The sequence below is a fragment of the Equus caballus genome, chromosome 1, assembly GCF_041296265.1.
Source record: "Equus caballus isolate H_3958 breed thoroughbred chromosome 1, TB-T2T, whole genome shotgun sequence".
NCBI classification, from domain to species: domain Eukaryota; kingdom Metazoa; phylum Chordata; class Mammalia; order Perissodactyla; family Equidae; genus Equus; species Equus caballus.
The window spans coordinates 37,511,531-37,534,515 of NC_091684.1; the positions used below are offsets into that span (position 1 = coordinate 37,511,531).

General features: G+C 39.7%; 1 protein-coding gene across 24 annotated transcripts in view; it reads left to right on the forward strand.

Moving 5' to 3' along the window:
* Positions 1 to 22,985, forward strand: part of CPEB3 (cytoplasmic polyadenylation element binding protein 3) — a 222,458-nt gene that overhangs the window by 146,524 nt on the left and 52,949 nt on the right. For 20 of the 24 annotated variants that reach the window (XM_023642591.2, XM_023642617.2, XM_023642624.2 and 17 more), the window contains one exon: positions 8,918 to 9,099. In XM_023642591.2, coding sequence (XP_023498359.1) covers positions 8,918 to 9,099 — 182 coding nt within the window. Of the gene's footprint in view, positions 1 to 8,917; positions 9,100 to 10,267; positions 10,518 to 22,985 lie in introns of those variants that run through there. The other 4 variants (XM_070262134.1, XM_023642638.2, XM_070262116.1 and 1 more) reach the window with 1 other exon arrangement.

The following is a 22,985-nucleotide window of genomic DNA, read 5'->3' on the forward strand; positions in this document are numbered from 1 at the left end:
TTCAAGTTTCTTTCCAATAAGGAAATAATTGTACCTGCTAGGATTGGGCAGAATCATAATTGACTGGCGTGTTTGAAGTGATGCTGAGCTGATGACCTCAATATTTAAATCCAAACACAAATCTAATCAGTTGTGGATCAGTGTTATTGCCAGTGGAATATGATAAAATTATTTGTAAGAACTAAATTTTTTAAGTGCTTAAAATAATTGAGTTTATTTTTTAGAAGCAAGATGAAAAAATGAGGGTATTGTTGCCACTGTAGTTGTGAAAGTGCAATGTTATCTCTGTGTTATTTGTAAGCAAGAAGACTTAGTTCTACCTAAAAATAAAAGAAAAAGCAGAGATCATTAAAATCAAATTGTAAAAACAGTATTATAAAATTTACCTATAGCTATTTGGCTTTATGACTTTTATGACCTTTTAATTCGGAATGTTTGTCAACATTTCTAACATATTTATTCAAATTTCAACTCTCCGATCTACTCCTAAAAGACAACTTTAGACCTATGTAAAGATATATTCATAATTCCATTTTGAAAGACTTTAAAACATTATTAATTATGACTGTGGAGTTTGTAATTTTACAGTATTTCGGAAAGTCAAATATCTTTGGGTCTTATTCTCATTCTAATGGAAAACTGTGCCGAAAGAAAGCAAGCCAAGCACAGAGATGCCTCCCCTTTATCTGCTGTCAGAGAATAAAGTCTAGGAAGGGCTAACTCAAACGTGAACAGCATTATGAGATGAGGGCAAATGCAGCCCTTTGTTTCTAAACTGCTTGTGCTTTAAAAAAAAAACTGTAATGGGGGCATTGTGGAATATTCCTGACTTTTTCTAACTGGTGTTATATTAATGAGCGGAGAGGGAGAAAACCTCCTTTGATATTCTTTTAACTGCATATATATTCTACAAAAATGAGCATTCATTGTGAGTATTCTAGCTATTCTTTTTTGCAAGTAACTACATGCACAAATTAGTTTTAATATTCTAGCCCTTCTCCTTTTTCCTAGATGGGAATCTGAAAAAAAAAATTCTGAAAGAAAAAGCCCCACAGTTATAACAGAACTGGTGTTAAACCTCTTATGTCTGTTTTTAAGTCACAGACACAATAGTTTACAAACTAAATTCCCTTTTTATTTTTCTCTCTTTATTCTTCCCATTTAAGTGATTTAAAGGATAAGTAAAGGCCAGTGTATCATTTTCCCTCTATAAATCCTATGAAGATCCATTTTTCACACTTGGTCTATGATCACACTGACACTGCAGGACAGAAAACCCAAGACGCTAAATTATGTTTTTTTCTTTAACATTCTATGTCTATAAGATGCTGCAAATTCTAGGATTAGACAAGAATTATATTTAGTTACGTAGTCAGAAATGGGATTTTATGTTCCCTTCCCAGATAGTATACCTTTTATAAGTCTCAAAGTTCTTTTTTTTTTTTTGAAAGTTAAGCTAAAATTGTTTGTTTTAAAATTGTTTTGTTTTTGCCATTATGTGGATAGTAAGCTACAGTCACTTGGTCTAATGGAAATGTTCCCCTATGCCAACACCTCTCATAAGTGTAGCTAGTTTCTAGATGGCTAAACAATCTATATAGCATCTTAGAATTTTACTATCTATGCAAGACTTTCATATTGGAGGCCATGTAATCTAGACGAAAAAAGAGTTAATGTCTGCAGCTTTTATCCAGTTGTGTAGAATTGAGTTTCTTTGGAACACACAGAGATTTGTGGACTGATGTCTACCCTGGAATAGAAGACTATTTTTAAAGGAATTCATTTTGACTTTCCTATACAATCTTAAATTGAATATAGCGTGGTTCACTTGAACAATAAACATTTATTGAGCATCCACTATGTTACTGGCACTGAGCAAGTCCGCATCGTGCTAAACTGAAAGAACATCCCCCTGTTGTGTTAAACAGATCATCATCTACAGAAAGTCAAAGATTTCAGAACAGAAGAAAATAAGAAATGTATTAGAATGCTAACTCAGAATTAATTGGATGCTAAACTATATTCTTTGACATAATGATTCTCAAATTTGGTTTTTAAATACTTCAGGGCATTTTTTATTATTTCCAGGGGGTGCTGTAGTTATGGAATTGTGGAAATTCTTAAAACTATTTCAGACGCTATGTACAGAGTGATCCTGAGCTAGATATGGGTGATGGTACTCAACAGGTGAGATTCTGGGTATCCAGATTGATTTTCACCTTATCCTGAGCCAAAAATGGTTCTTTGACATGTTAACAGTGACTAAAATGTTATCACTCAAGAGTTATTCCTTTGGATCTTGTGAGACTTTTTATGTTTGATATTTCCCCATTGTAAGACAGGGACCATTATCACTGATAAGTTATTCTAAGTATAGTCTTATCCCACCAAATGGAAATATACAAACACTTTTAAAGAGAAGTGTTTTAAGTGGTATTGTCCTGATGAGCTTAGCTTGCTCCTTCTGGTCATTTGACCAGCCTTCCTTTTTATAATTCAGGTTGGAAAAAAATCACAGGCCTGGAAAAATTAATCTGAAAATGGAAAAATAATCAGTGGGAAATCTAGATGAATTTACCCAAAGTTAGATTGCCTGATTCTTGGTTTCTCTAGGTCAAATAATACACATTTCTACTATCTCTTGTCCCTCCCTTCTTCTATCACTGCAGTCAATGACGGTGGCAAGGCAAGGACAGTTTGCCTGAAGTCTCCTAATTTTTCCCAGGTCTTGTTTTTCTTCCAGTCCCAGCTCTTCCCACCCACATGCTAGGAAAGACTATAGGTAGACTCACCATGCCACCATGTGGCTAAAGTTTACATATTCTTCAGAGAATCAGTACAGGGAAAGGGGTAGTCTGTCTGATTCTCCACCTGCTACCACCTGGAAGTGCAACATCATGTTGCCACTCTTCATTTCAAGTAATGTAGTCAACGTGTCCTCTTGAATCTCAGTACGGAAGTAGCCCTGTTGCCTATCCTTATAGCATTAGGACCTCTCCAGAATGCATCTCTTTGCTCTGAGAGGAAATAAGTGCCAGGCTTGGGGGTTATGAGGAGGCCACCAGGAAAAAATGGAGAATGAAGCTTCTGCTCCCTGTTCTCTCCTCCAGTTTATAAACATTGAGTATTCCCTGTCTCCAGCTTCCCGGCTGAGACATCTGATTTAAGGACTGCTTCAGGGATCAAGCTTTGGGACTGATCCACTTCCAACGTTGATCAGGCTTGACCCTCTCTAATTAGAGGCATGTGAGTTCTTCTACTTCATGACTTCCTTCTGACAGTCTATCTGACCAGGTCCTGCAGAACAGATCAATCTTGAGAGATTGCTCATCTGAGTTTCTGGAGCCTACTATTTACTCATCATCTTTGGGTCTCCTGTCTCTCCTAACTATTCCTTTGATAACTTTTTCCTGTCTTTTTCTCCCCTACTAATTTTCTGTGATGGATCCTGAAATTTCTTTCTTTGCCCTTTTTTCCCTTCTGACTGTTGTAAGGATGGCTTTTCTGTGGAGGAAAAAAAAACCTTTGAGGTAAATACTCAGTGATAAATAGCATCCATCTAGAGAACATACATCCTAAATTTGTCTAAGTGCGTTTATTTCAGACCTTCTGTATAAACATTCTGGTAGTTCATATGTGTTAGGAATCCTCATTTGTGATTGAGAAAATAGGAGTATTGTAACCATATCCTCTTTCTGTTCTGTGAAGTGGTAGCAGGCAGAAATCATTTTATATCAAGTTTTTCAGCAGTAGAAGCCTTTTTTTCCACCAAGTCCCAAGTTCAGCAGGAGTTGTTCCAGATGAACTCCAGATTTGGCATACTGACTTGATTAACTGCTTTACCCTTAGGGTTAAGAATTTTCTAATGTTAGTATGTATTTGTGTTCTCCCTCCCCCAAAAAAGCAAACTGTTGCCCACGGTTGATGTCAAACTTTGCCTTATCAGTGGCAGATGAGTAGCATTAGCATAAAACCAAAGAAAGACTTGGGATGAATTGGTACTTCTGGAACAGAAACGAGGACAAGTTAATGTTAAGCAAAGATTTATGAGTAGAGGGAAAAACAACCCCTGGACAAAACTAAACATTTGAGTACCACTCTGTGCTCAGCAGTATGCTCAGAGCCTTTCATGTATGTTTAATCCTCATGATAATCCTGTGAGGTTGTAAGTGGTAGACTTTCCATTTTAGAGATAAGGAAGCAGAGTTCAAAGGGGGTGATTGGCCAAAACCACGATAAGTAAAAAAGCCAAGATTCAAACTCAGATCTCCAGACTTCCCTATTGGGGCTCTTTGCACAGCAGGAAGCCGCTTTGTCAAGCTGAGATCTGAGATGTTGTCTCAGTAACAGCAGTAACAGTCAACGTGGTACCAGTCCAATTTAATCAAGTTAAACATTCCATCTCTCTGACTTAGCTGATTGTTCATACCATTTATTTGAAAACATTCTTAATCTCCCAACATCTGATGCAGAGTAGAAGCTTATGAACACATTTCTTCCGCTGAAGATGTATGAACTGCCCTTGTGAACCAATTCAACAACCGTGGTAAATCTGGAAAGTCCACCTTCAAGTTGAATCTTACTTTCTTTCAGAAGTCCAGACCTCTTCATCATCCTGAGGTGCCTGTGCCTCTTTCCTTTCTGCTTTGGTCTTATTTCCAAAGAGAAGAAATGTGGCTTTTACTTTCACAGTTTAGGATCTGGAAAGATGAATGTGTTGATATTTCCCTTGGGAATCCTCATTCCTGCTCTGCCCTATTTGATTTTCATAGTATCTCAGACTTAGACATTGCCTTATGGCTGGCTTTAACATCTAATTAAATGATAGGAACAGGACCCTGAGGTGGGGCAGGATGAGGGAGTCATCATAATTTCCTCTCTGGTGAGCTAAAGTCCCTTTCAGATCTCTGAAGAATCAGGAGCAAATCTAACAAACCATAATTGGGGTTCAGAGTCAACTTCAGAGGCATAGTCACCACAACCCAAAAGAATTCTTGGTATGTGCTGCACACAACTGCAAATTCTTGTTTCCTTCTCTAGTCTATGGCACAGTGAAGCTCATCACAAGAGCCAGTATTTGGGTTAGACTCATAGTAATGTTTCTGTTACCCTGAAACTGTTGTTCATGAGATGTCTTGAGTTGTCTTAGGAGCACAGAATGTCTTATCTAAAATACAGAATGCCCTTGGATAAAGCTACCAGACCTGCTAATTTTCCACCCCTGTGGTGACCAGACAGACCCTGTGAACACTGTCTGCATAGGAAGGAAAAAATAAAAAGTAGTTTGGAGACTCTTGACTTCTTCATAGACTCTGTCTATGCCTGCTGTCACCTCCATCTGTCTGAATTCCAGGCTCCACCTGTATGTCTTGCTCTGGTAGTCTTATCTTCCTTAGGTTAAATGTTAAGAATGTGGGAGCTACACTGTTCCTGCCCTCTACAGAGGACGGTTTAGAATGAGGATTCACTGTCATTAGCTCAGTACGTGTTTTGACTACATTTTCCGGATAAGACACATCCTTGATCAAGGGCTCACATTTCATGAGCAGGGTTGAAATCACAAGGTATACATAAACCCGTGAAGGTTTTAGTTGACTTCTTCAGATCCTTGCGATCTTTCTTCTTTTTTCTCTCCTCCTAAGAAGTGAAAATGGTAGCCCTCTTCTTGGCTCAGCTTCCCCCCATCAGAAGAAGGGAATTTATATGGAACTTCCCTATATTAACTAATGAATGTCACTCTAAATCCTTTAAAACCTAGCCTCTAAAAGTAGTTGTACATTCTAACATCTGTAGGTGAATTTGTATCTTCTATATCAAAAAATTTTTTCAGATTGGAAATTTATAGGACTTGAAGTCTTGCTCTGTGTTTCTGTTAGTCACCTACGTAGTGGATGAATTAAGTTAGACCTTTCTTTAATGCTACTTTTACCAGGTAGTCACTTTTCTCAGTAAGTAGGAACTCTGTTTAGTACTGAAATGACATCCCTCTGGTGTTTGAGCCCAGCATGTTTAGCCTGCAGGAAGTACACTTTTAGTGAAGACGTGCTGATTGAGTAAAGGACCAAATGCAAACAGCAGTTGTTGGACCATTATTTACTTTTCTTCAAGGATGATCACAGTATTAGACCTTCTGTAGTTAAAGTATAGATTCGAATAGAAAGAGAGATGGGAAACCTTCATACTCTTCCCCCCAAAAAACTCTTTAGTCGCCTTGGTTTCTTCTAGCTTCTCAGCAAATTGCCTTTTACTTGAGTGAGACTTTATTGACTCAAATGTCTGCAGACTTTTTGGTGGCCAAGAAAATGACTGTATATAAGCTTATAAGTGGAAATGATTTATTTGTAATTAGTTTTCATAAAGCATAAGTGAGTGAGAGTTTCTGCTTCCTATCAAAAGTACTTGACTGCCAGCAACATCAGTCATGACCTAATCTTTGGCACATGAAGATGATTTTCCAGCAGCTAGATTCACGGAGTAATGGAATGTTGTGCTTTTGGAAGACGCCTTCTTTAGCATCTGAAGATCCTTAGGATTCCTTTGGAGATCACTCTGCTATAGAAGAACCTGTGGTTACAGTAACTGTCTTCCTCAGCTGGAGCTTCAAGCTTACAGCTGGTATACCTTCTTTCTAAATCACTTTCTTGCGTCCTTCCTAAGGAAGGCAAACAAGTGCCATTCAGTGCCTTGCCAGCACAGCATTCTTCTCCTGGCCGTTCACCAGGCTGAGGGAGTGTTTACTCTCCTATTCTATTCCAGAGGAAGCCAGGTCTTTGGAAAATTAGTGTTTAATTTCTAGGCCATGTGGTTACTTATTTTACGAAGCCCATTTGACCAATAAGGGAAATTCATTAATGACTGCAGTTAATTAATGCTACCTTCAGCTTCTTGGTCTCTGTTACTGGAATAACATTAGCCACATGAGGAGGTCCTCAAGTCATCAGAGGTTGTTGGGATGAAGTATAAGGACCCACTGAACTCTGATATTCAGGGTACGTGCACGATTCTTATTGCATTGTTCGGATGAATGTGATGCCTGGATCCTGCCCCAAGACTGCAGTCATGGTCCAGTTGGGCTCTAATCAGCAATGTTCCCTTGGCTGATATGACTCAGTAATTCTGATCATAATGGGATCATTGGGATGGCTTTCTGCTGTTCTATCTTTTTTTTTTTTTTTTTTTTGAGGAAGCTCAGCCCTGAGCTAACGTCTGCTGCCAATCCTCCTCTTTTTGCTGAGGAAGACTGGCCCTGAGCTAACATCCATGCCCATCTTCCTCTACTTATATGGGGGATGCCTACCACAGCAATGGCTTGCCAAGCCGTGCCATGTCTGCACCCTGGATCAGGACCGGTGAACTCTGGGCGGCCAAAGTGCAATGTGTGCACTTAACCACTGTGCCACCGGGCTGGCCCCTGCTGTTCTATCTTTAATAGTACTTATTTTGGGACTTAGTTATTTCTGGCTTATTTTCTTACTTTCTAAAAATTACCTGTTGGTTGCAGGTCATTCTTCCTATTAAGAATAGGCACTTAGAAAACAATATTAAGCAGTCTAGTATGGAGAGAAATCATTAAGTAGAAAGACAGCCTTTCTGCCATGGTGACATAGCTTTTCTTATTGTCTCACCAGCTTCATATTACAGGAACCAATAATACTTGGCTTTCATTCTCTTTGTAGAAATCTAGTGGAGTTCTTATTACAGTTCAACCCTTCAGCCCTTGTATCTGCTGCAAAGTTCTTCCTCTTCCCCCCAGGTTGTGCTGCTTCTCTTCTCCCCAGATACTGATTCCTGTGGAGCTCTACTCTGTGATGGTCTTTGGCACTGACTGTGGCCCAGGTCATCATTTATCTTCCTTGTCTTTTCCTTTCCATATACCGTATGTAGGTGTTTGAGGGAAGCAGGTTCTTGGGTTGTTCCCTAGAGGTAGGGCTAAGTCTTTTGGACTTAAACCATGTAAGTGACCAGAAAGGAATGGTCATACCTGGAGGAGATGCCATCCAGTATCGAGTAAACAATTACCTTCAGGCAGTTTGGATCCAGGTAAGTAACTGCTACATGTCTCTCCATGGTACCTTTATGGTGAGGATAATTTTAGAATATTAGACTTTCGGAATGGTCCAATTTCCAATGCCTTCTGTACGTGTTTTTAAATATACCACTATAAAGGAATATTTAGAAGAAATGTGGCAAGGAGTGCAGACTAGATCTCTGGATTTATAGCAGGGTGCAGGATGGGTATGTTTTTACTGCCTATGTAGCAGCTTAGTATTTCCTGGCACGTTGTAAATGCTCAATAAATGTTCATTGCTGCTATTGTCATACTAGTAGTAGTATTTAGAACTCAGTGTGAGAGATTAGTGTGGAGATTTCTCAGTTGGGATAGAATATACTCTAAAAATCTTTATTGTTTTTAATTGTAGAGATTTTCTTTAAGACTGTCGACTTATTGCCTCTAGTTAAAATGAAGAGTTAATTTTTTCTATAGCTTAGTCTTAATATAACAGTGTGACTTTCATAATTGCTTTCAGTCTTAGAGGTCAGTAAATAGGGCTGTTTCTTATTAACTTGTTAGGTATTGTGAGATGCTTTGCCTACCCGGGGCCCACTCCAGTGGACCAAGCAGTTAGAAATTAGAACAGGAGGATTATTGATAGATCTTTCCTTTTATACTGTTGCTGAAGTTTTGATTATGTAAATTCGTGTGTGTATAAATTTGTATTTTTTAAAAAATTTTATTTTTAAATATCCTGTGAGGAGCTCCCCTACTTGAGTTGTAAGACTGGTGTGGATACTCTTCATGATACTTAATGTGGATTTTCCTTTTCTTGATTACACTGCATGATCCTTAAATAGTTCTTCCTTCTGGGCAAGAGTACCTTCTAAACGTTTATACAAAATCGTGTTTATTTTCTTGCAGTTGAACTGGCAATGATCATGGACCGTTTGTATGGTGGTGTCTGCTATGCTGGCATTGATACGGACCCAGAGCTGAAGTACCCGAAAGGTGCTGGCCGCGTGGCGTTCTCCAATCAGCAGAGTTACATTGCAGCTATCAGTGCTCGCTTTGTGCAGCTCCAACACAATGACATTGACAAACGGGTAAGCAACTACCCAGGGGATAATAGCTTTGGGAAAGAAATGAAGTTTGTTCTGTGGGAGAAAAGCACCTTGTGATCATAAGTGAGCAGCTCTACCTTACATAGCATTAGTCCATGAGTCCATCTAGGTTGCCTGAAAAGCAAAGCTCCCTTGGTATTTAAGGCGTTAATGAACCTTTCTGCCTCACCCATCCCCAGGGTGATGTTACACTTATGAAAATAACCCTGCAGAATTTAGCATACCAAACCAGTGCTGTTCAAAAGATGATGCCAACAAGTGCAAGGTTGAAAAAGTGACGAAGGTTGAGAATGTGACTTAATGAAGTTGAGAGCGGGTGACCTGTTTGACCCATGGGGTGCTCTTGAAACAAACAAACTTGGACTAACATTTGATGTTAATGTTCAGCAGTATACACAAAGTTTTGAAGTTCTGGTTTCTCTTAAAATTGCAAGATCACACACGGTAGCAATCATTAGAGCCAAGTATCCACTGTCCCCTCTGGTCCTCTCTCCCACTCCCTGTAGTTCTACTGCTCATACCATATATGCCTATACGTTACCTGCCTCTTCACTCATTGGTGTTACCTGCCTGGCAACTAGAGGTGTTCAAATTTGCTACCTCTGATCTAAAGAAGGGGACACAAGGTACAGTTGTAGGGAGTTGGTGTGCTCAGTAGGTTTTGTAGACAGACATACGTTTAAATGTCAGCTTTGCCACTATTTGGAAGCTTGAGGGAACAGAAGGTGATAGGAACTAAACTGAGACCTATATTAATAGATTAAAAGCACAAGTAGGAGAATAGCATTGAGTCTTGAGCGTCTCCCTGTGTAATTGTACAGTGACTATTAATGCTTCCAGCAAAGGATGTTCCTGGGGCGGCATACACTGGACTGCAATAAGTAGAGTAATAAATATGTTCTATTATGAAGTTTCACCTATACTCTGTTCGGTTGACTTTGACTAATTTTGTGCAGCAGACTTAAGTTTCTTAGGAGGTGAAAGTTTCAATTGGTGATGAATTTTTTATATTCAGCGAGATTATATTTTCATTAAGATATGTATCTGATCAAATTATAAAAGTCGGTACTTAATCTATTTGCTACATCACTGGGCTCCTTAAAAGTAAGTAGTGGTGGTTTGTTTATTAATTAAAATAATTCTTTTTCAGAGTTTTCAAATACTCTTTGAATTAATGGAGATCAGAGGGATGATAAAGATTCAACCCCATTCCTAGTTTTCAAGCACCCACAGCATCCTGAGCTTCTCCTTTTGTAACAATAATCCCCCTACAGACTATAAGCTCCACAAGGATAGACATGGTATCTGTCTCATTCTCTGCTTCATTCCCAGTGCTTACCCATTGCTTGATGTATAGATACAGTAGTAGATGCTCAATAAACCTTTGTTGAATTGACAAATGGTTCTACTTGGAGGGTTCTCTTAACTGCTATTGCTGGTGTTAGTGGACTTGCTTGTGCCCATACATTTGTGAGTCTGCAACACCAAATTCCATTACATTTAGACTGCTATTGCACCATCACTGGTGACCCCAAGCAATAAACTTAACCTGAATAGCCTTAGGTTCTCATCTGTATGGAGGTAGCTTTCTTTGTCCCCTCTGAAGCCACAACTAGTGACTGTACAGGAGGTAGGTCCTAAAGATGATAAAAGAAGGTTCCGTTTCCCCATGCTTGTCTTCCCTTTGCCCCCACCCTAACAACCTCCTGGCCTATTCCTAAATAGAGGCAAGTACACTTGCCCCAGGGGTTATGATGATCTCAGAGCCCCTTAAAGAATCATTTTACATTTAGATGCTATTTGTTTTGTTGCCTATCCCTACACCCGCCTCTGCTAGGTCAGGCCCTAAGTATTTCTTCCCATAAGACTTAGAACTAGGTAAAAAAGAGAGAATTTGGGGCCAGCTGGTGGCATAGTGGTTAAGTTTGCACACTCTGCTTTGGTGGCCCAGGATTTGCAGGTTCGGATCCTGGGCATGGACCTCGCACCACTTGTCAAGCCATGCTGTGGTGGCGTCCCACATACAAAGTAGAGGAAGATTGGCACAGATGTTAGCTCAGCAACAATCTTCCTCAAGCAAAAAGAGGAAGATTGGCAACAAATGTTAGCTCAGGGCCAATCTTCCTCACAAAGACAACACACGAAAAAAAGAGAGAATTTGTTTTTCTTTTGTTAGTATGATCGTAGGCCATGCTATGAAAATGTATTTGGAACATCAACTTCTCAGGACTGAGGAAAGCCATTGACTGTTTTCTGCCTGCTATATTTGGCTTAACCATACCTTCCATATCTTAGAGTCATTCTTGATAAGCATTGAGAGTAGTAGCCAGTCGTAGTGGAAAGAGTATGGAGTTTGGAGCTAGAACAGATTCCAGTACTTTTAAACCTTTGCTGCCCCAGCCACTGGTGACCCCAAGCAAGTTACTTAGTGCCAGGAGCCTTGGGTCCTCATGTGTAGCTCCGTCCTGGAGACGGTCTGAAGATTAAATGGGATTTGAGGATTGAACAGCTAGATCCTTATGGCAGTTGGATAGATATTTAGCTAGCACTTGCTGGTTAACAGTATTCATCTTGCTACAGTATGCCCTTGATACTGAAGTCGTTAATATTACATAGCTTGAATTTTATCGCTTGCTCTGCTGAGGATGTAGTGAAAAGGTACACAGGGCCAGAGTCAGATGGCTGGGTCTAGATCTGGTCCTGTTCCCCGTGAGCTATGTAACTTTGGGCAGGTCACTTAAATTCTGAGCTTCAGTGTATAATGAGGGTAGTAGTAATAGCCTTATGTACCCCACAAGATTGTTGAGAAGCCCAGAAGAGATATTGAACAAGAAAGCAGTATATACAGTGTAACACAGTATACACATGTATAGCGGGATTATTATTGTGGTCACAAAAATGCCACCTCCATCCACAAGGTGTCAAAAAGGCACTTCTCAGTTCCCTCAGTGCCCTGGGATGAGAGTCATCTAAGCGGGAGAATTGGAAATCCTTGAAAGTGGCAAAGCCCCTACTTTCCCGATCTTCATGCTCTTTGTTTGCCCTGACCAATATGGAGACCATTTTCTTTATTATGAACGATGGAAGCCAACTTCCATCTTGAGTTGGGCTCCTTTTTCCTTGTTCTTCTGTTCTTATGTGAACAGACTCCCTTCCCCCAAACGGTTACTCTGTCCTCTTCTTGTTGTCTTCTGGCTTTGAACATAGCCAACAATGCCATTTCGAGCCTTTGTAACTACAGTCTTCATACATGCTTTTTAAGGTTCATTCCTAGTTTTATTTATCTTTCTCCTAAAGCTTAAATTTGAGGTTTCCAGAGAGTGCCCATTATATATAAGCACATTAGTATTTCCTTAAGTAATGCCCTTTTTCTTTCTCAGAGACTCTGTTCTTATCTACAGAGGATTTCTGTCATTATGCACACTCTTCTTTCCTGAATATCTCCTCCAGGTTTTTAGCAATACAGCAGTCTCATAGCCAAGATTTTGAAAATTGTTGTCCTAAAAGTCAGGGGGTAGATGTCTACCTATGCCCACAGTCCTTTCCTTGCTCTTGCAAATTCCAAGATCTACAGTCATTTTCTCTTTCCTTCTCATGTTAGCCTAGAGTTGCCTTTAAACAGAGATCTTGACTGTTTTAAATAGCATCAACCTTCATTACCTTTCTGGTCAAAGGAGCCTCCTTTGCTGTCTCCATCATTATAAATGCAGGCTTAGTGGAATCAGTGGATTTTTTAAAAAACTATAAATGGCATTTTAAGGGCCACTTGCTTCCTGCTTGCAGTCTTTACCCCTTTCACTTTTTTGCCCCATATGCAGAGTGGGAGAGGGCCACTTGCAGAGCAGCAATGCCTGGAACCATGGAAGTTCTAGGACTGCTTGAGGGGTGTGCTCTCAGGTTGCCCCTTTCCTGGGTGAGCTGTGGGAGGTACAGGAAGAAGAATTTGACTGGTGTATTTCCTTTATCTCTTTTGTATCCAACTTTTTAAAAAAAAAGGCATGTCTTTTGAGAGTTTATATGTTATGTGTTTATTATTATTGTTATTATTGTTATTACTGCTCTTTGGCTAAGCTTTTAGATGGAGTGGTTTATGGGGAACATACAACCTTTATAGGTTTGATTTCTTCTCACCATCTTAGTGTCTTTTTGGCTTGCCTATGAATGTAAAATATGTCAATATACAACATTTATAGGAACAGTCGATCCTGTAACTTTGGCACTTTCATCTCTGCTGTCATTTCACTCATCTTTAAGGAAGAGGTAGTGTTTTTGTTTTTGCTTTTTGTTTTGGTAACAGCTCTATTGAGATATCATTCACATACCATACAAATCACCAGTTTAAAGTATACAATTCAGTAGTTTTTAATATATTTAAATAGTTGTGCAATCATCACCACAGTCAATTTTAGAACATGGAAAGAGGTATTTTAATGTACAGCCTTTTAGTTTGCAGTAAAAGGATAATTGAACAATAACCCCAGTGAGGAGCATGGGGAACACTGCATTTATCCTGTATAATTTTGCTCAGCTCATTATAGGGAGAGGATCTTACTTAATTAACCTGTGCTCTTCGAAGTCACAGGAACAAGGCAGCCCAGGCTGTTGGGACAAACTCCTGACCCTTGCGTTAACTGTAATTAGGACCCCCCAAGAATATGTGACTTTTTGGAGTGGGCTGGTAAATCTACACTTCAACAGACTTTTTGCCATGGTCTGTCTAGTAATGGGAGGACTAGCAGAGGTGGACAAGAGCGTCTACTGGTAGTTCCTTACAGAGCTGCCGTGATCTTGGCTCTGCCACCTGTGCTCAGAGGTCTGAGTGCGAGTGCTTGGTACATGGGTGGCACGAAGTGAATGTGTAGAATAAATTAGGATGATCCATGGGAGAGCAAGAACTGGAAGCAACCATGGAAGGCTGTCAAGGATACTGGAGTGAGTCATTCTCATCTCTCACCTGGACATCAGAGTAGCTTCCCCATTGGTCTCCCCAATTCATTCTTTACATAAAAACCAGAGTAATCGCTTAAAATCATAATTTGAATCATGTCCTCCCCTCCTGTAAACCTTTTCATTCTGTTCTACTGCCCTTAGGATAAAGGTTAAAGTCCTTAATTAACATTGCCTACATGACCCCTCATGTACTACATACTTCTGCTTTAGCTCTCCTTTCCTCTTGAGCCAGTCACAACTGGCCTTTTTCTCTCTTTTTCAGGATTATTATAGATGCTGTTTCCTCTGCCTGCCTAATAGCCACTTTTCCTTCAGGTCTTAGTTTAATTGGGATATTTTTAGGAATCTTTTCTTCACTGGAGCTTACATCTCCCCCATAGATCATTGTGACAATACCATCTGCCATTCCTCTGTGGCATTAAATACCTCTGTAATGAAATAATGCTTTGTTTAATGTCTATCTACCCTGCTAGACTATACAATTGATGAGGGCAATGACTGTGTGTCTTTCGTGTTAGCTACTGTGTACTCAATATTTGACACATAGTGGAAACACGTTAATTATTTATTTTTGAATGAACTAATGAGTGAGTGACTTATTGAGAGAATACTGATTTTTTGAGAGGTGGCCCAGTTGGGAAGCCATTAAATCCAACCTTTGGCGTTATCCAACTATCCACCAGAGGGCACTTTGCATTACTTTCCTTTTCTACTTAGTTAAGAACTAAGAAATAAATTTCTCAATAAAGAAATTTAGATTTTGCTATGTAGAATATCAAAAAGTGTTCTTTGACACTTGTAGTACATTAAAGCTGGACTTATGCATGACCTCATCCAAGCTCCTTTATTTCGTAACAGAGGAGAATCTAGGAATGGTTTGGAGATTCAAGATACCTGTTGACTCTAAGGACTGAGTTGCCTCTGCTCAGGGACTCCCTTCCTAAAACTTGCTGCTCATCCAAGAGTCTGATGTTTTTTCAAACCCGCTTATTCCACAGACCTAGGTTAGGAACCCCTGAATTAGATTATAGGTTCTTTATTTAGTTTTATACATATTTCAGTATTTCACATAAGTTTTCAGGTGAACATATGCTGCACAGAGCAGGGCACAGCTAGAGTTTGTTAGTAGGATTTTCTAGTATGTCTGTAGATCATTTTGAACATTAGCAAAGTGAGTTTGAAATATTTTTGCTTTTTTTGGCAATTGTTTGGCTTTTGATTTTCACTTTGATGTTGTCTTCATGTAAAACCTTTTTCAAGTCAGTGTGAGCCAATACAGCTCCATTGGATTATAACATTTAGTGGAAATGTTAGGAATTTTTAGTGTCATAATGATCCTTGTTATGGAACATTATTATAAATGATACAAATGCAATTCGTGCCTCAGTTTTTACTTCAAAGGAAAAATTAACATCTTGGAAAAAAATCCCTTAAGGCTTATATTATGCATTATGGCTAATGTTCACCAGTTATTTGCCTATTGGTAATTTGTCCCTGTGTTGACAATATCCAGGTTGTATGATATCCAGCACAGCTGTTCTCAGCATTTCTTCTGCCTTGGCATACATGAGGCATGTGATATACTCTCATGGATTGCAGAGGCTTCCTAGAACACTAATAGGGTGGGGCATTTATGTATCTAAGGGTCGGGGGCGTATATCCCCCACCCACTCCTATCCTTACCACCCAGAGAACCATGGTCTTAGTGAAAAAGTGTCCTGGCTTGGGAATTGGGAGATCTGAGTCTATACTTTACCTTTTAGAGGCTTGATTTTACTGATTTTATTGTCCTATACTAGTAAAAACACCAGCCTAACTATTTTATGGTTTATTACACAGATAAACAATGGTAGATGAAGAAGTGCTTTGAAAAGTTATTAAGCTGTACAGATGTTGATTTGTATTATTGCTGAGCCTGGCCTATTTAAATTGTGCTGTTGCCTAACCATATGTCCAAGGCTAATTAGTGACTCTTTTTTTTTTTCCTTTCAAAGTGCCTACTCAGTTCTACTAAGAATCTTTAATATAAGGATAATAAAATAGTTGAAATTGACAATAAGAAAAAAGAAATTAACATGGGTGCCGATCTGCCAACGTGCTGGTTGGATATTAGTCAAGACACACACATGGAGACTCCTAAGTTCCTTTTACTGACGTAAACACCTGTATACATTTTCCCATTTAAAGGATTGAAGGTTTTTTTCTCTTTAGTTTAGAAAGGGGTGTTTTTACCAGTATCTTTTCTCTGATAATGAAAAAATTTTGAACCTGAAATTGAGTAGAAGGTTAGGATTAAATTCTTCTTATATTCCTTTGAACAGTGTTTCTGTGAAAACTGGAACAGTTTAAAGTATTTAAGTACAATAAGGGCAAAAGAGGGCACCTGTACTCATTCTGTCTGTTTTAATGGTATTTTTAGAAGTGATGCCAAGTGAACACTTAAGATGTGAAAGCTCTGCTAAATCTAGTTTTCTTTATAACTCAAGTCTAGGTCACTTACATATGAAAGATTTTTGTAGTGTGAAAAATGAGATCATTAGAAAATGGGTAATCTTTTTACATGGCCATTTTTCTACCCTTTTGTCTACTCATCGCGGTCCTGAGAAGATTCGCAAGAGTAGAATCAGTCGGATCTCCCTTGGTCTAACAAAAACATATGATTTGGTTGATGTGAACAATTTCTTTACAAAAATCTGAGGGGCTCCCCCCACAACTACTGTTTAGCTCAACTTGGTCATGTTGTCTCCTAAAAGTCTGTAAGTCAAATGTGTATAACTTGAAATGTGTCATGCAGTAAACATTGGTTATAGTCTGCCAACTCAGCCCATAGAGACCTTTTTACTAGTAGAAAGGATATTAGGCTAGAATCAGCCAATCTGGGCTTTAGTCTTGACTGGACCACTTCTTCTATAGCTTGAAGGAAGGATGTTTGTATGTGTGTTAATGAAAGTGCTTTTGAAAACTGGAAAGCGCTCTGTCAACGTGTAGTGGCAGTGATAGCACTGATTTACGTGAACCTATCAATGACTAATATTTAAGCTCTTCTGGAAGATGCTTATTAGACAGTCGAATTGGAATTTCACGTGATGAAAGGGGTTAAATATTTCAGGCAAGGTAGGGGTAAAGGTGGGGGTTATTTGAGTTTTTGAAACAGGAAAAGGAGCTCGTGGTAGGCAGGTCTGCCCTGCTCAGAAATGTGTCCTTAACATCAGTTCCCCTAAACCACCGTCTCCTAAATCGTTCTCCATGAAACTTGAACCCTTGGAAGTTTAGTATCTGTTTTACACACTGAGTCTTTTTCTGAGTCAGATGAGTTCAGAAATGCTTTCTTGAAGAAAGTTAAATAGACTGGTTTATCTAGGACTTCTTAGAATATTTTATATACTTATCTTCATTGTGAAGCTCCAAAAAGGAGACAATAAGCAATTTTTCACAAATTTTTTTGATCATAGAACTCTTCTAAAATGTACCGTCTCTTGGGAATAATGTTTTAGGGAACTCAGTTGAGAAAATACTGTGTTTTCAGCTTCTTTTCTTCTTTCATGCTCAAATTCAGAAGTTTTATAAGCAGTTGATTGTTTTTCCCTTCCTCAGTCCCTTTTTTCCAAGTGTGTCCCACTCACCGCATATATTCTTTTTTTATTATTATTATTGTGGTGAAAAAACACGTGAGACTACCCTCCTAATAAGTTTTTAAGTGTACAGTACAGTAGTATTAACTATAAGTGCAATGTTGTACAGCAGATCTCTAGAAGTATTTCTTCTTGTATAACTGAAACTTTATGCTCTTTGAACAGCAACTCCCTGCTTCCCCTGCTCCCAGTCCCTGGCAACCACCATTCTACTTTCTGCTTTTTATGAGTTTGACTACTTTAGATACCTCTTATAAATAGAATCATGCAGTATTTGTCCTTCTGTGACTGGCTTATTTCACTTAGCATAATACCTTTAAGGTTCGTGTTGTTGTATGTGACAGGATTTCTTTCTTTTTTAAGACTGAGTAATATTCCATTTAATGTCTAGACCACATTTTCTTTATCCGTTCGTCTGTTGGTGGACATTTACGTTGCTTCCACACCTTGGCTATTGTGAATAATGCTGCAATGAACATGATAGTGCAAATCTCTCTTCAAGATGCTGATTTCAATTCTTTTGATTAAATACCCAGAAGTGGGATTGCTGAACATATGGTTTCTATCTACAGGAGGTTGAGGTGGGGCAGGGAAGCAGCAGGTACATATCCATGGTGGTGGAGCATCAAACGTGTGGTAGATATTGCCTTTGGTGTTTATAGTTCTTTGTCTTTTGATTGCTTGAAATTATCTATGGTATCTTTCTAACATTCCATTCTCTGTATAAGAAGGAAAAATAGTTTGAAATTAATATACCGTTGACAAATAATGTTCCCTTGACTCTGTTTTAGCTTAATGCAAAATACCAGAGAGACTGACTTTTCATTAGCTAATTTTGGGCTTTCTGATACTTTTATTTAAGGAACGTTGTGGTAGCTAAGCTATAACATAATATTTGCTTTGAAGAGCGTACTCTTTAGAATAACGCATTTTTGATTTAACGGGATGTTATCCATTGCACCTCTCTTGGCAAGCATTTCAAGTACTTCATGTATTTCATCTTTTTTTCTCTCTTTGCTAGAAACATGTTGGGCCTGAATTTTAGCTAAAGACTATCAAAGGCTTTATGTTTTTAGCCTGTGTGAAGATTAGTATGAGCCACTAACCACTCTAACAGAAGTGCTGAGAATACTACACTTTGTTCCTGGCCGGCTGGAATATGTGAGATGACTCAATAGCAAAAGAAGTGAGGGTTCTGATGACCTGTTCCCAGACTGTCTCTGCTCCTGGGAGTCTGGGACTCCCACAACCCAGACATTTATTTTGCTGTCACTGGCCCGCCTTGATCTGGCGTGATTTCTTCCTAGCTGTAGCTATAGCTATGTTTGATTTGACCCTTTGAGAGGAAGCAACACCCAGAAGCAAGTTCAAGTCTTATCTAAACTAATCCTACCTAGGCTTATTTTAAAGCACAAGGAGTCGCAGAGCCTTTGACTAGAAATAGTTTTTAAATGGAGTTTGGGTCATCTAAAGAAAGAGGGAAAGATGTCCTCTTTTCTGAATAGCGTTGACCCTTTTTTGTCTTGTCTGTCCTTCCTAGTCTTGACCCCTGATCTCTCCTGTCCAGTTCTCTCTTGTCATGCCTTCTCTCTTGGAATTGTGATCATTTTTAATGTGAAAACACTTTAGAGTTGTTAAATGTTCTTTCTTGCTCATATCTGAGTATAGAGGCTGTTTATGAGATTACTGATAGGGAAAAGACCATCACCATTTTTTTAAGTAGTATTCTTAGTGGGATATGATTCAAGTTCTTTAACCCCAGAAGCCAGGGAGTATCAGTCAATTAGCAATTTCTGGTGAGTGCTTATTCTTACTTGGAAGAGCTGGTCTAAACCTCTCATAGGGTAGGAGAAACTGAGGCCTGGAAGGTTGTGATATAGCGAGTTAATGGATAGAGCCAGGTGCTCTGCACTCCTACACCCTGGGTGTGGGGGTGCTGCCATGGCAGTTAGGCATTTCACAGATATTTCATGGTTTTCTTACTCTTGATTCTCCACATGATGCACTCTTCTGCTACTAGAGCTTGGTTTGGGGCTGGTTTACATCCTCACCTCCAGCCCCACTCCCAAGCACCATGCAAGGAAACTAGAGTAGGGGGTGGATCTATGGATTGTGCAGGATGTTGTCAGTCGGCCCTTCTTTGTTTTGTGAAAAAGTTACCTTAAGGCCAAACAGAGCACTCACAGATCTCTCTGTACTCTATAAACATATCACAGATGTGTCAACATTAGCACACGTAAGCACACTCTGAACTGTGGGAAAGGCACAAGGGTGATTTTAAAATCTTCCTTCCCCTAGCACTTTGGGAAAATATGAAAAATGGTAAATCCCGTCCTTTGAGAGGTAAAAAGAAAAATAAAATCCAAACCATTTCCCCTATGTTTTTTTTTTAATCTACCCCAGATTGCTGCTAAAATTAATAACCGTGAATTTGCTGTATCTGGAAGGTTGTGGATAACTTTGTTGCTAAGGAAAAGCTATTTTCACGTTGCTACTTTAACTTCCTAGGCATCTGTCATCTGCATTCTAAACAGCAGGATTCCAGCTCATAGTCAATTGAAAAACTAAAAATTTATGTTTAAACATTCTTAATATTGTCTGCCGGTGGAGGACCTGCATTAGCAACTGTAAAGACACAGTGTTCAGTGGGAATGGTATTGAGATTACTGTGGTTTTTAGGCCTGGATAGATGTACTCTATGACACCTGCCAAGACGATTAGGAGCACATTATATTTAAAAGTTTGGAGCACACAAAATAAACTGGTTTTTCCAGGAAGCATCTTCCCCCGGATGATCAGTGGCCTCCCTGAGTTCTGGCAAGGTTTACATTTCCCCTGTTAAATTAGACCGCTTCACTTGGCCTCTGTCTCCAGTTTGTCCTCTCTGACTCCGTTGTCTGAAGTTATTGCTTCTACTCGGATCTCGTCTGCCTGTAGGCATGCCTTGCCTGCCTCGGGATGGCTAGGTATCTGACAGGCTTAATTTGGTTTTTCCTATCACCAAAGGGGGGATTGCAGCAGGGACCAGTCTTGTGGCCCTGGGCTAACACCTGTTGCCAATCTTTTTTTTTTTTTGAGGAAGATTAGCCCTGAACTAACTGCCTCCAATCCTCCTCTTTTTGTTGAGGAAGACTGGCCCTGAGCTAACATCTGTGCCCATCTTCCTCTACTTTGTATGTGGGACACCTGCCACAGCATGGCTTGCCAAGCGGTGCCACGTCCGCACCCAGGATCCGAACTGGCGAACCCCAGGCCGCTGAAGTGGAATGTGCGAACTTAACCACTGCGCCATGGGCTGACCCCCAATCTTCTTTTCTTCTTCTCCCCAAAGCCCCCCAGTACATAGTTACATACTCTAATTGTAGTCCTTCTGGTTGTGCTATGTGGGACGCCGCCTCAGCATGGCCTGATGAGCGGTGCTAGGTCCACACCCCGGATCTGAACCAGCAAAACCCTGGGCCACCAAAGTGGAGCATGTGAATTTAACCACTTGGCCATGGGGCCGGCCTCAGGGACCAGTTTTTGGTCCTTAATATGACCTTTAGCACATAATTCAAACTAAGCCTGATCTTGGCTAATGCCTCCCTCCTCATTACTACAACTTCTCAGGTCTAAGGAGAGGGAATTCTGGACCTGTGAATAGTTTATGGTCTCCCTAGGTATCTCCTCTCTGCCACCAAGAGCTCTTTAGTCATTGCTTTATTTACTTTGGGAGATCATTTTATTGACTGGTACCAAAATAACTGCAGACAGAAATATTTTCTCTAGCTTGTTAGAAACAAAACAATGTCAGCACCGAGGTCAGGTTGTGAAAGTATGGCTTTCTCTTGTTGATATCATTCTAAATATGTTATTCCCTTTATCCATCTTCTTACAGCCACTTATGCAGGGTTCCACATCAGTCCTCCTTATCCTTATTGGTTACCAGCTCATCAATAAGTTGCACATGTTCCTCACCATCTTTGGGCATGGTCATCTCCATTTGATATATGGTAGGAATTTAAGTGTCTCTCTGTAGGAAGTTTTCATCTCCTTGCCTGCAAATCTCTTTGAATTAGAGGGTCAGCTTGGTGATATGATTGGCTCTGCATAGGGTTCTGGTGTTTGGACTTTAATGGTAGCATAGATCAGCGATGTGATCCCAGTAGGTTGGTGTCTCGAAAGTGTCAGAGCTTAATGATACTTCAGGTGATTTAGGTGATTAACAGAGAAACCCATTTTTATTTTCATAGCTGTATATCTGTGTATGGGGAAAAATAGAATTAATCTAGATAGTCAAGTAAAACATCAAGTCATAGTACAGATGGCATTAGGATATGGCGAAAACTACAAACTTTGGGAATACCTTTAAGAAACTCTCACGTAGACCATGAATTATCTTAGGAAAGAACTATATCTTGTTCTCTATTATATTTCAGTTTTTAATGTAGTGGCTTACAAGGTATAAGTGCTCCATAAATATTAGTCAAATAAGTGAATCCATTTGAGCCAAAATAATCACCCTTCCTTAGTGCAGGGGCAGCCAGCTCCCACGTCCTTCATGCAGCTGCTTCTCTTTGTTGATATAAATTGTCAGAGACACTCTTAACTGTTGCCTTTTGAGAGGTTGTGGTCGCCAACTTGCACCTCTGTGTTTTGGATGATTTTGAGTCATCATGTGTGTCTTGTCTGTGGGACAAGCCTCTGCTCTTTGGACCAGCACCCTGCATGCGGGTGCTGGAGTGGCTTCGTGGCAATAGCACTCTTCCCCATCTGGAAGGCAGCCCCCTGGAAGCTGTCAGGAAGGGCCTCTGAGAGCACAGGAGCAATCCAAAAGTCACATCCTTTTCTTTTTTTGGCTTTATTCAGAGTCTTACTGACTGGCATTTAATGTGCAAGTCTTAGCAAACTTGATTATCTAGCTTTTCAGTCCGATTGGAAGTTGTAAATTTATAAAGGGTCATTGAAAGGTATTATTCAAAGTGATAGAAGACAGATTTTGAAGTGACAGGAAAAGTGAAAACTGTCCCCTGCATTGTATTACCTGGCACTACTATAAAGGACATTCATAATGTCCAATGATTAAGAGAAGGCAGAATAAATAGTACATTTTAGAAAGATTTCCATTGAAAAGGAAAAATTTCTGCTCTCTGGAAGTGTAACTTAGGAGGAATCTGTTATTCACTGAGAAGGCTGATTAAATAAGGCATCGCTGTGTACCTCTGGCCTGGAGACGGTCATGATGGAGCTTCGTGGCAGACCTCCTGAGCACTGTATTGACTCAATCCCTCAAAACCCCTCAGCCAG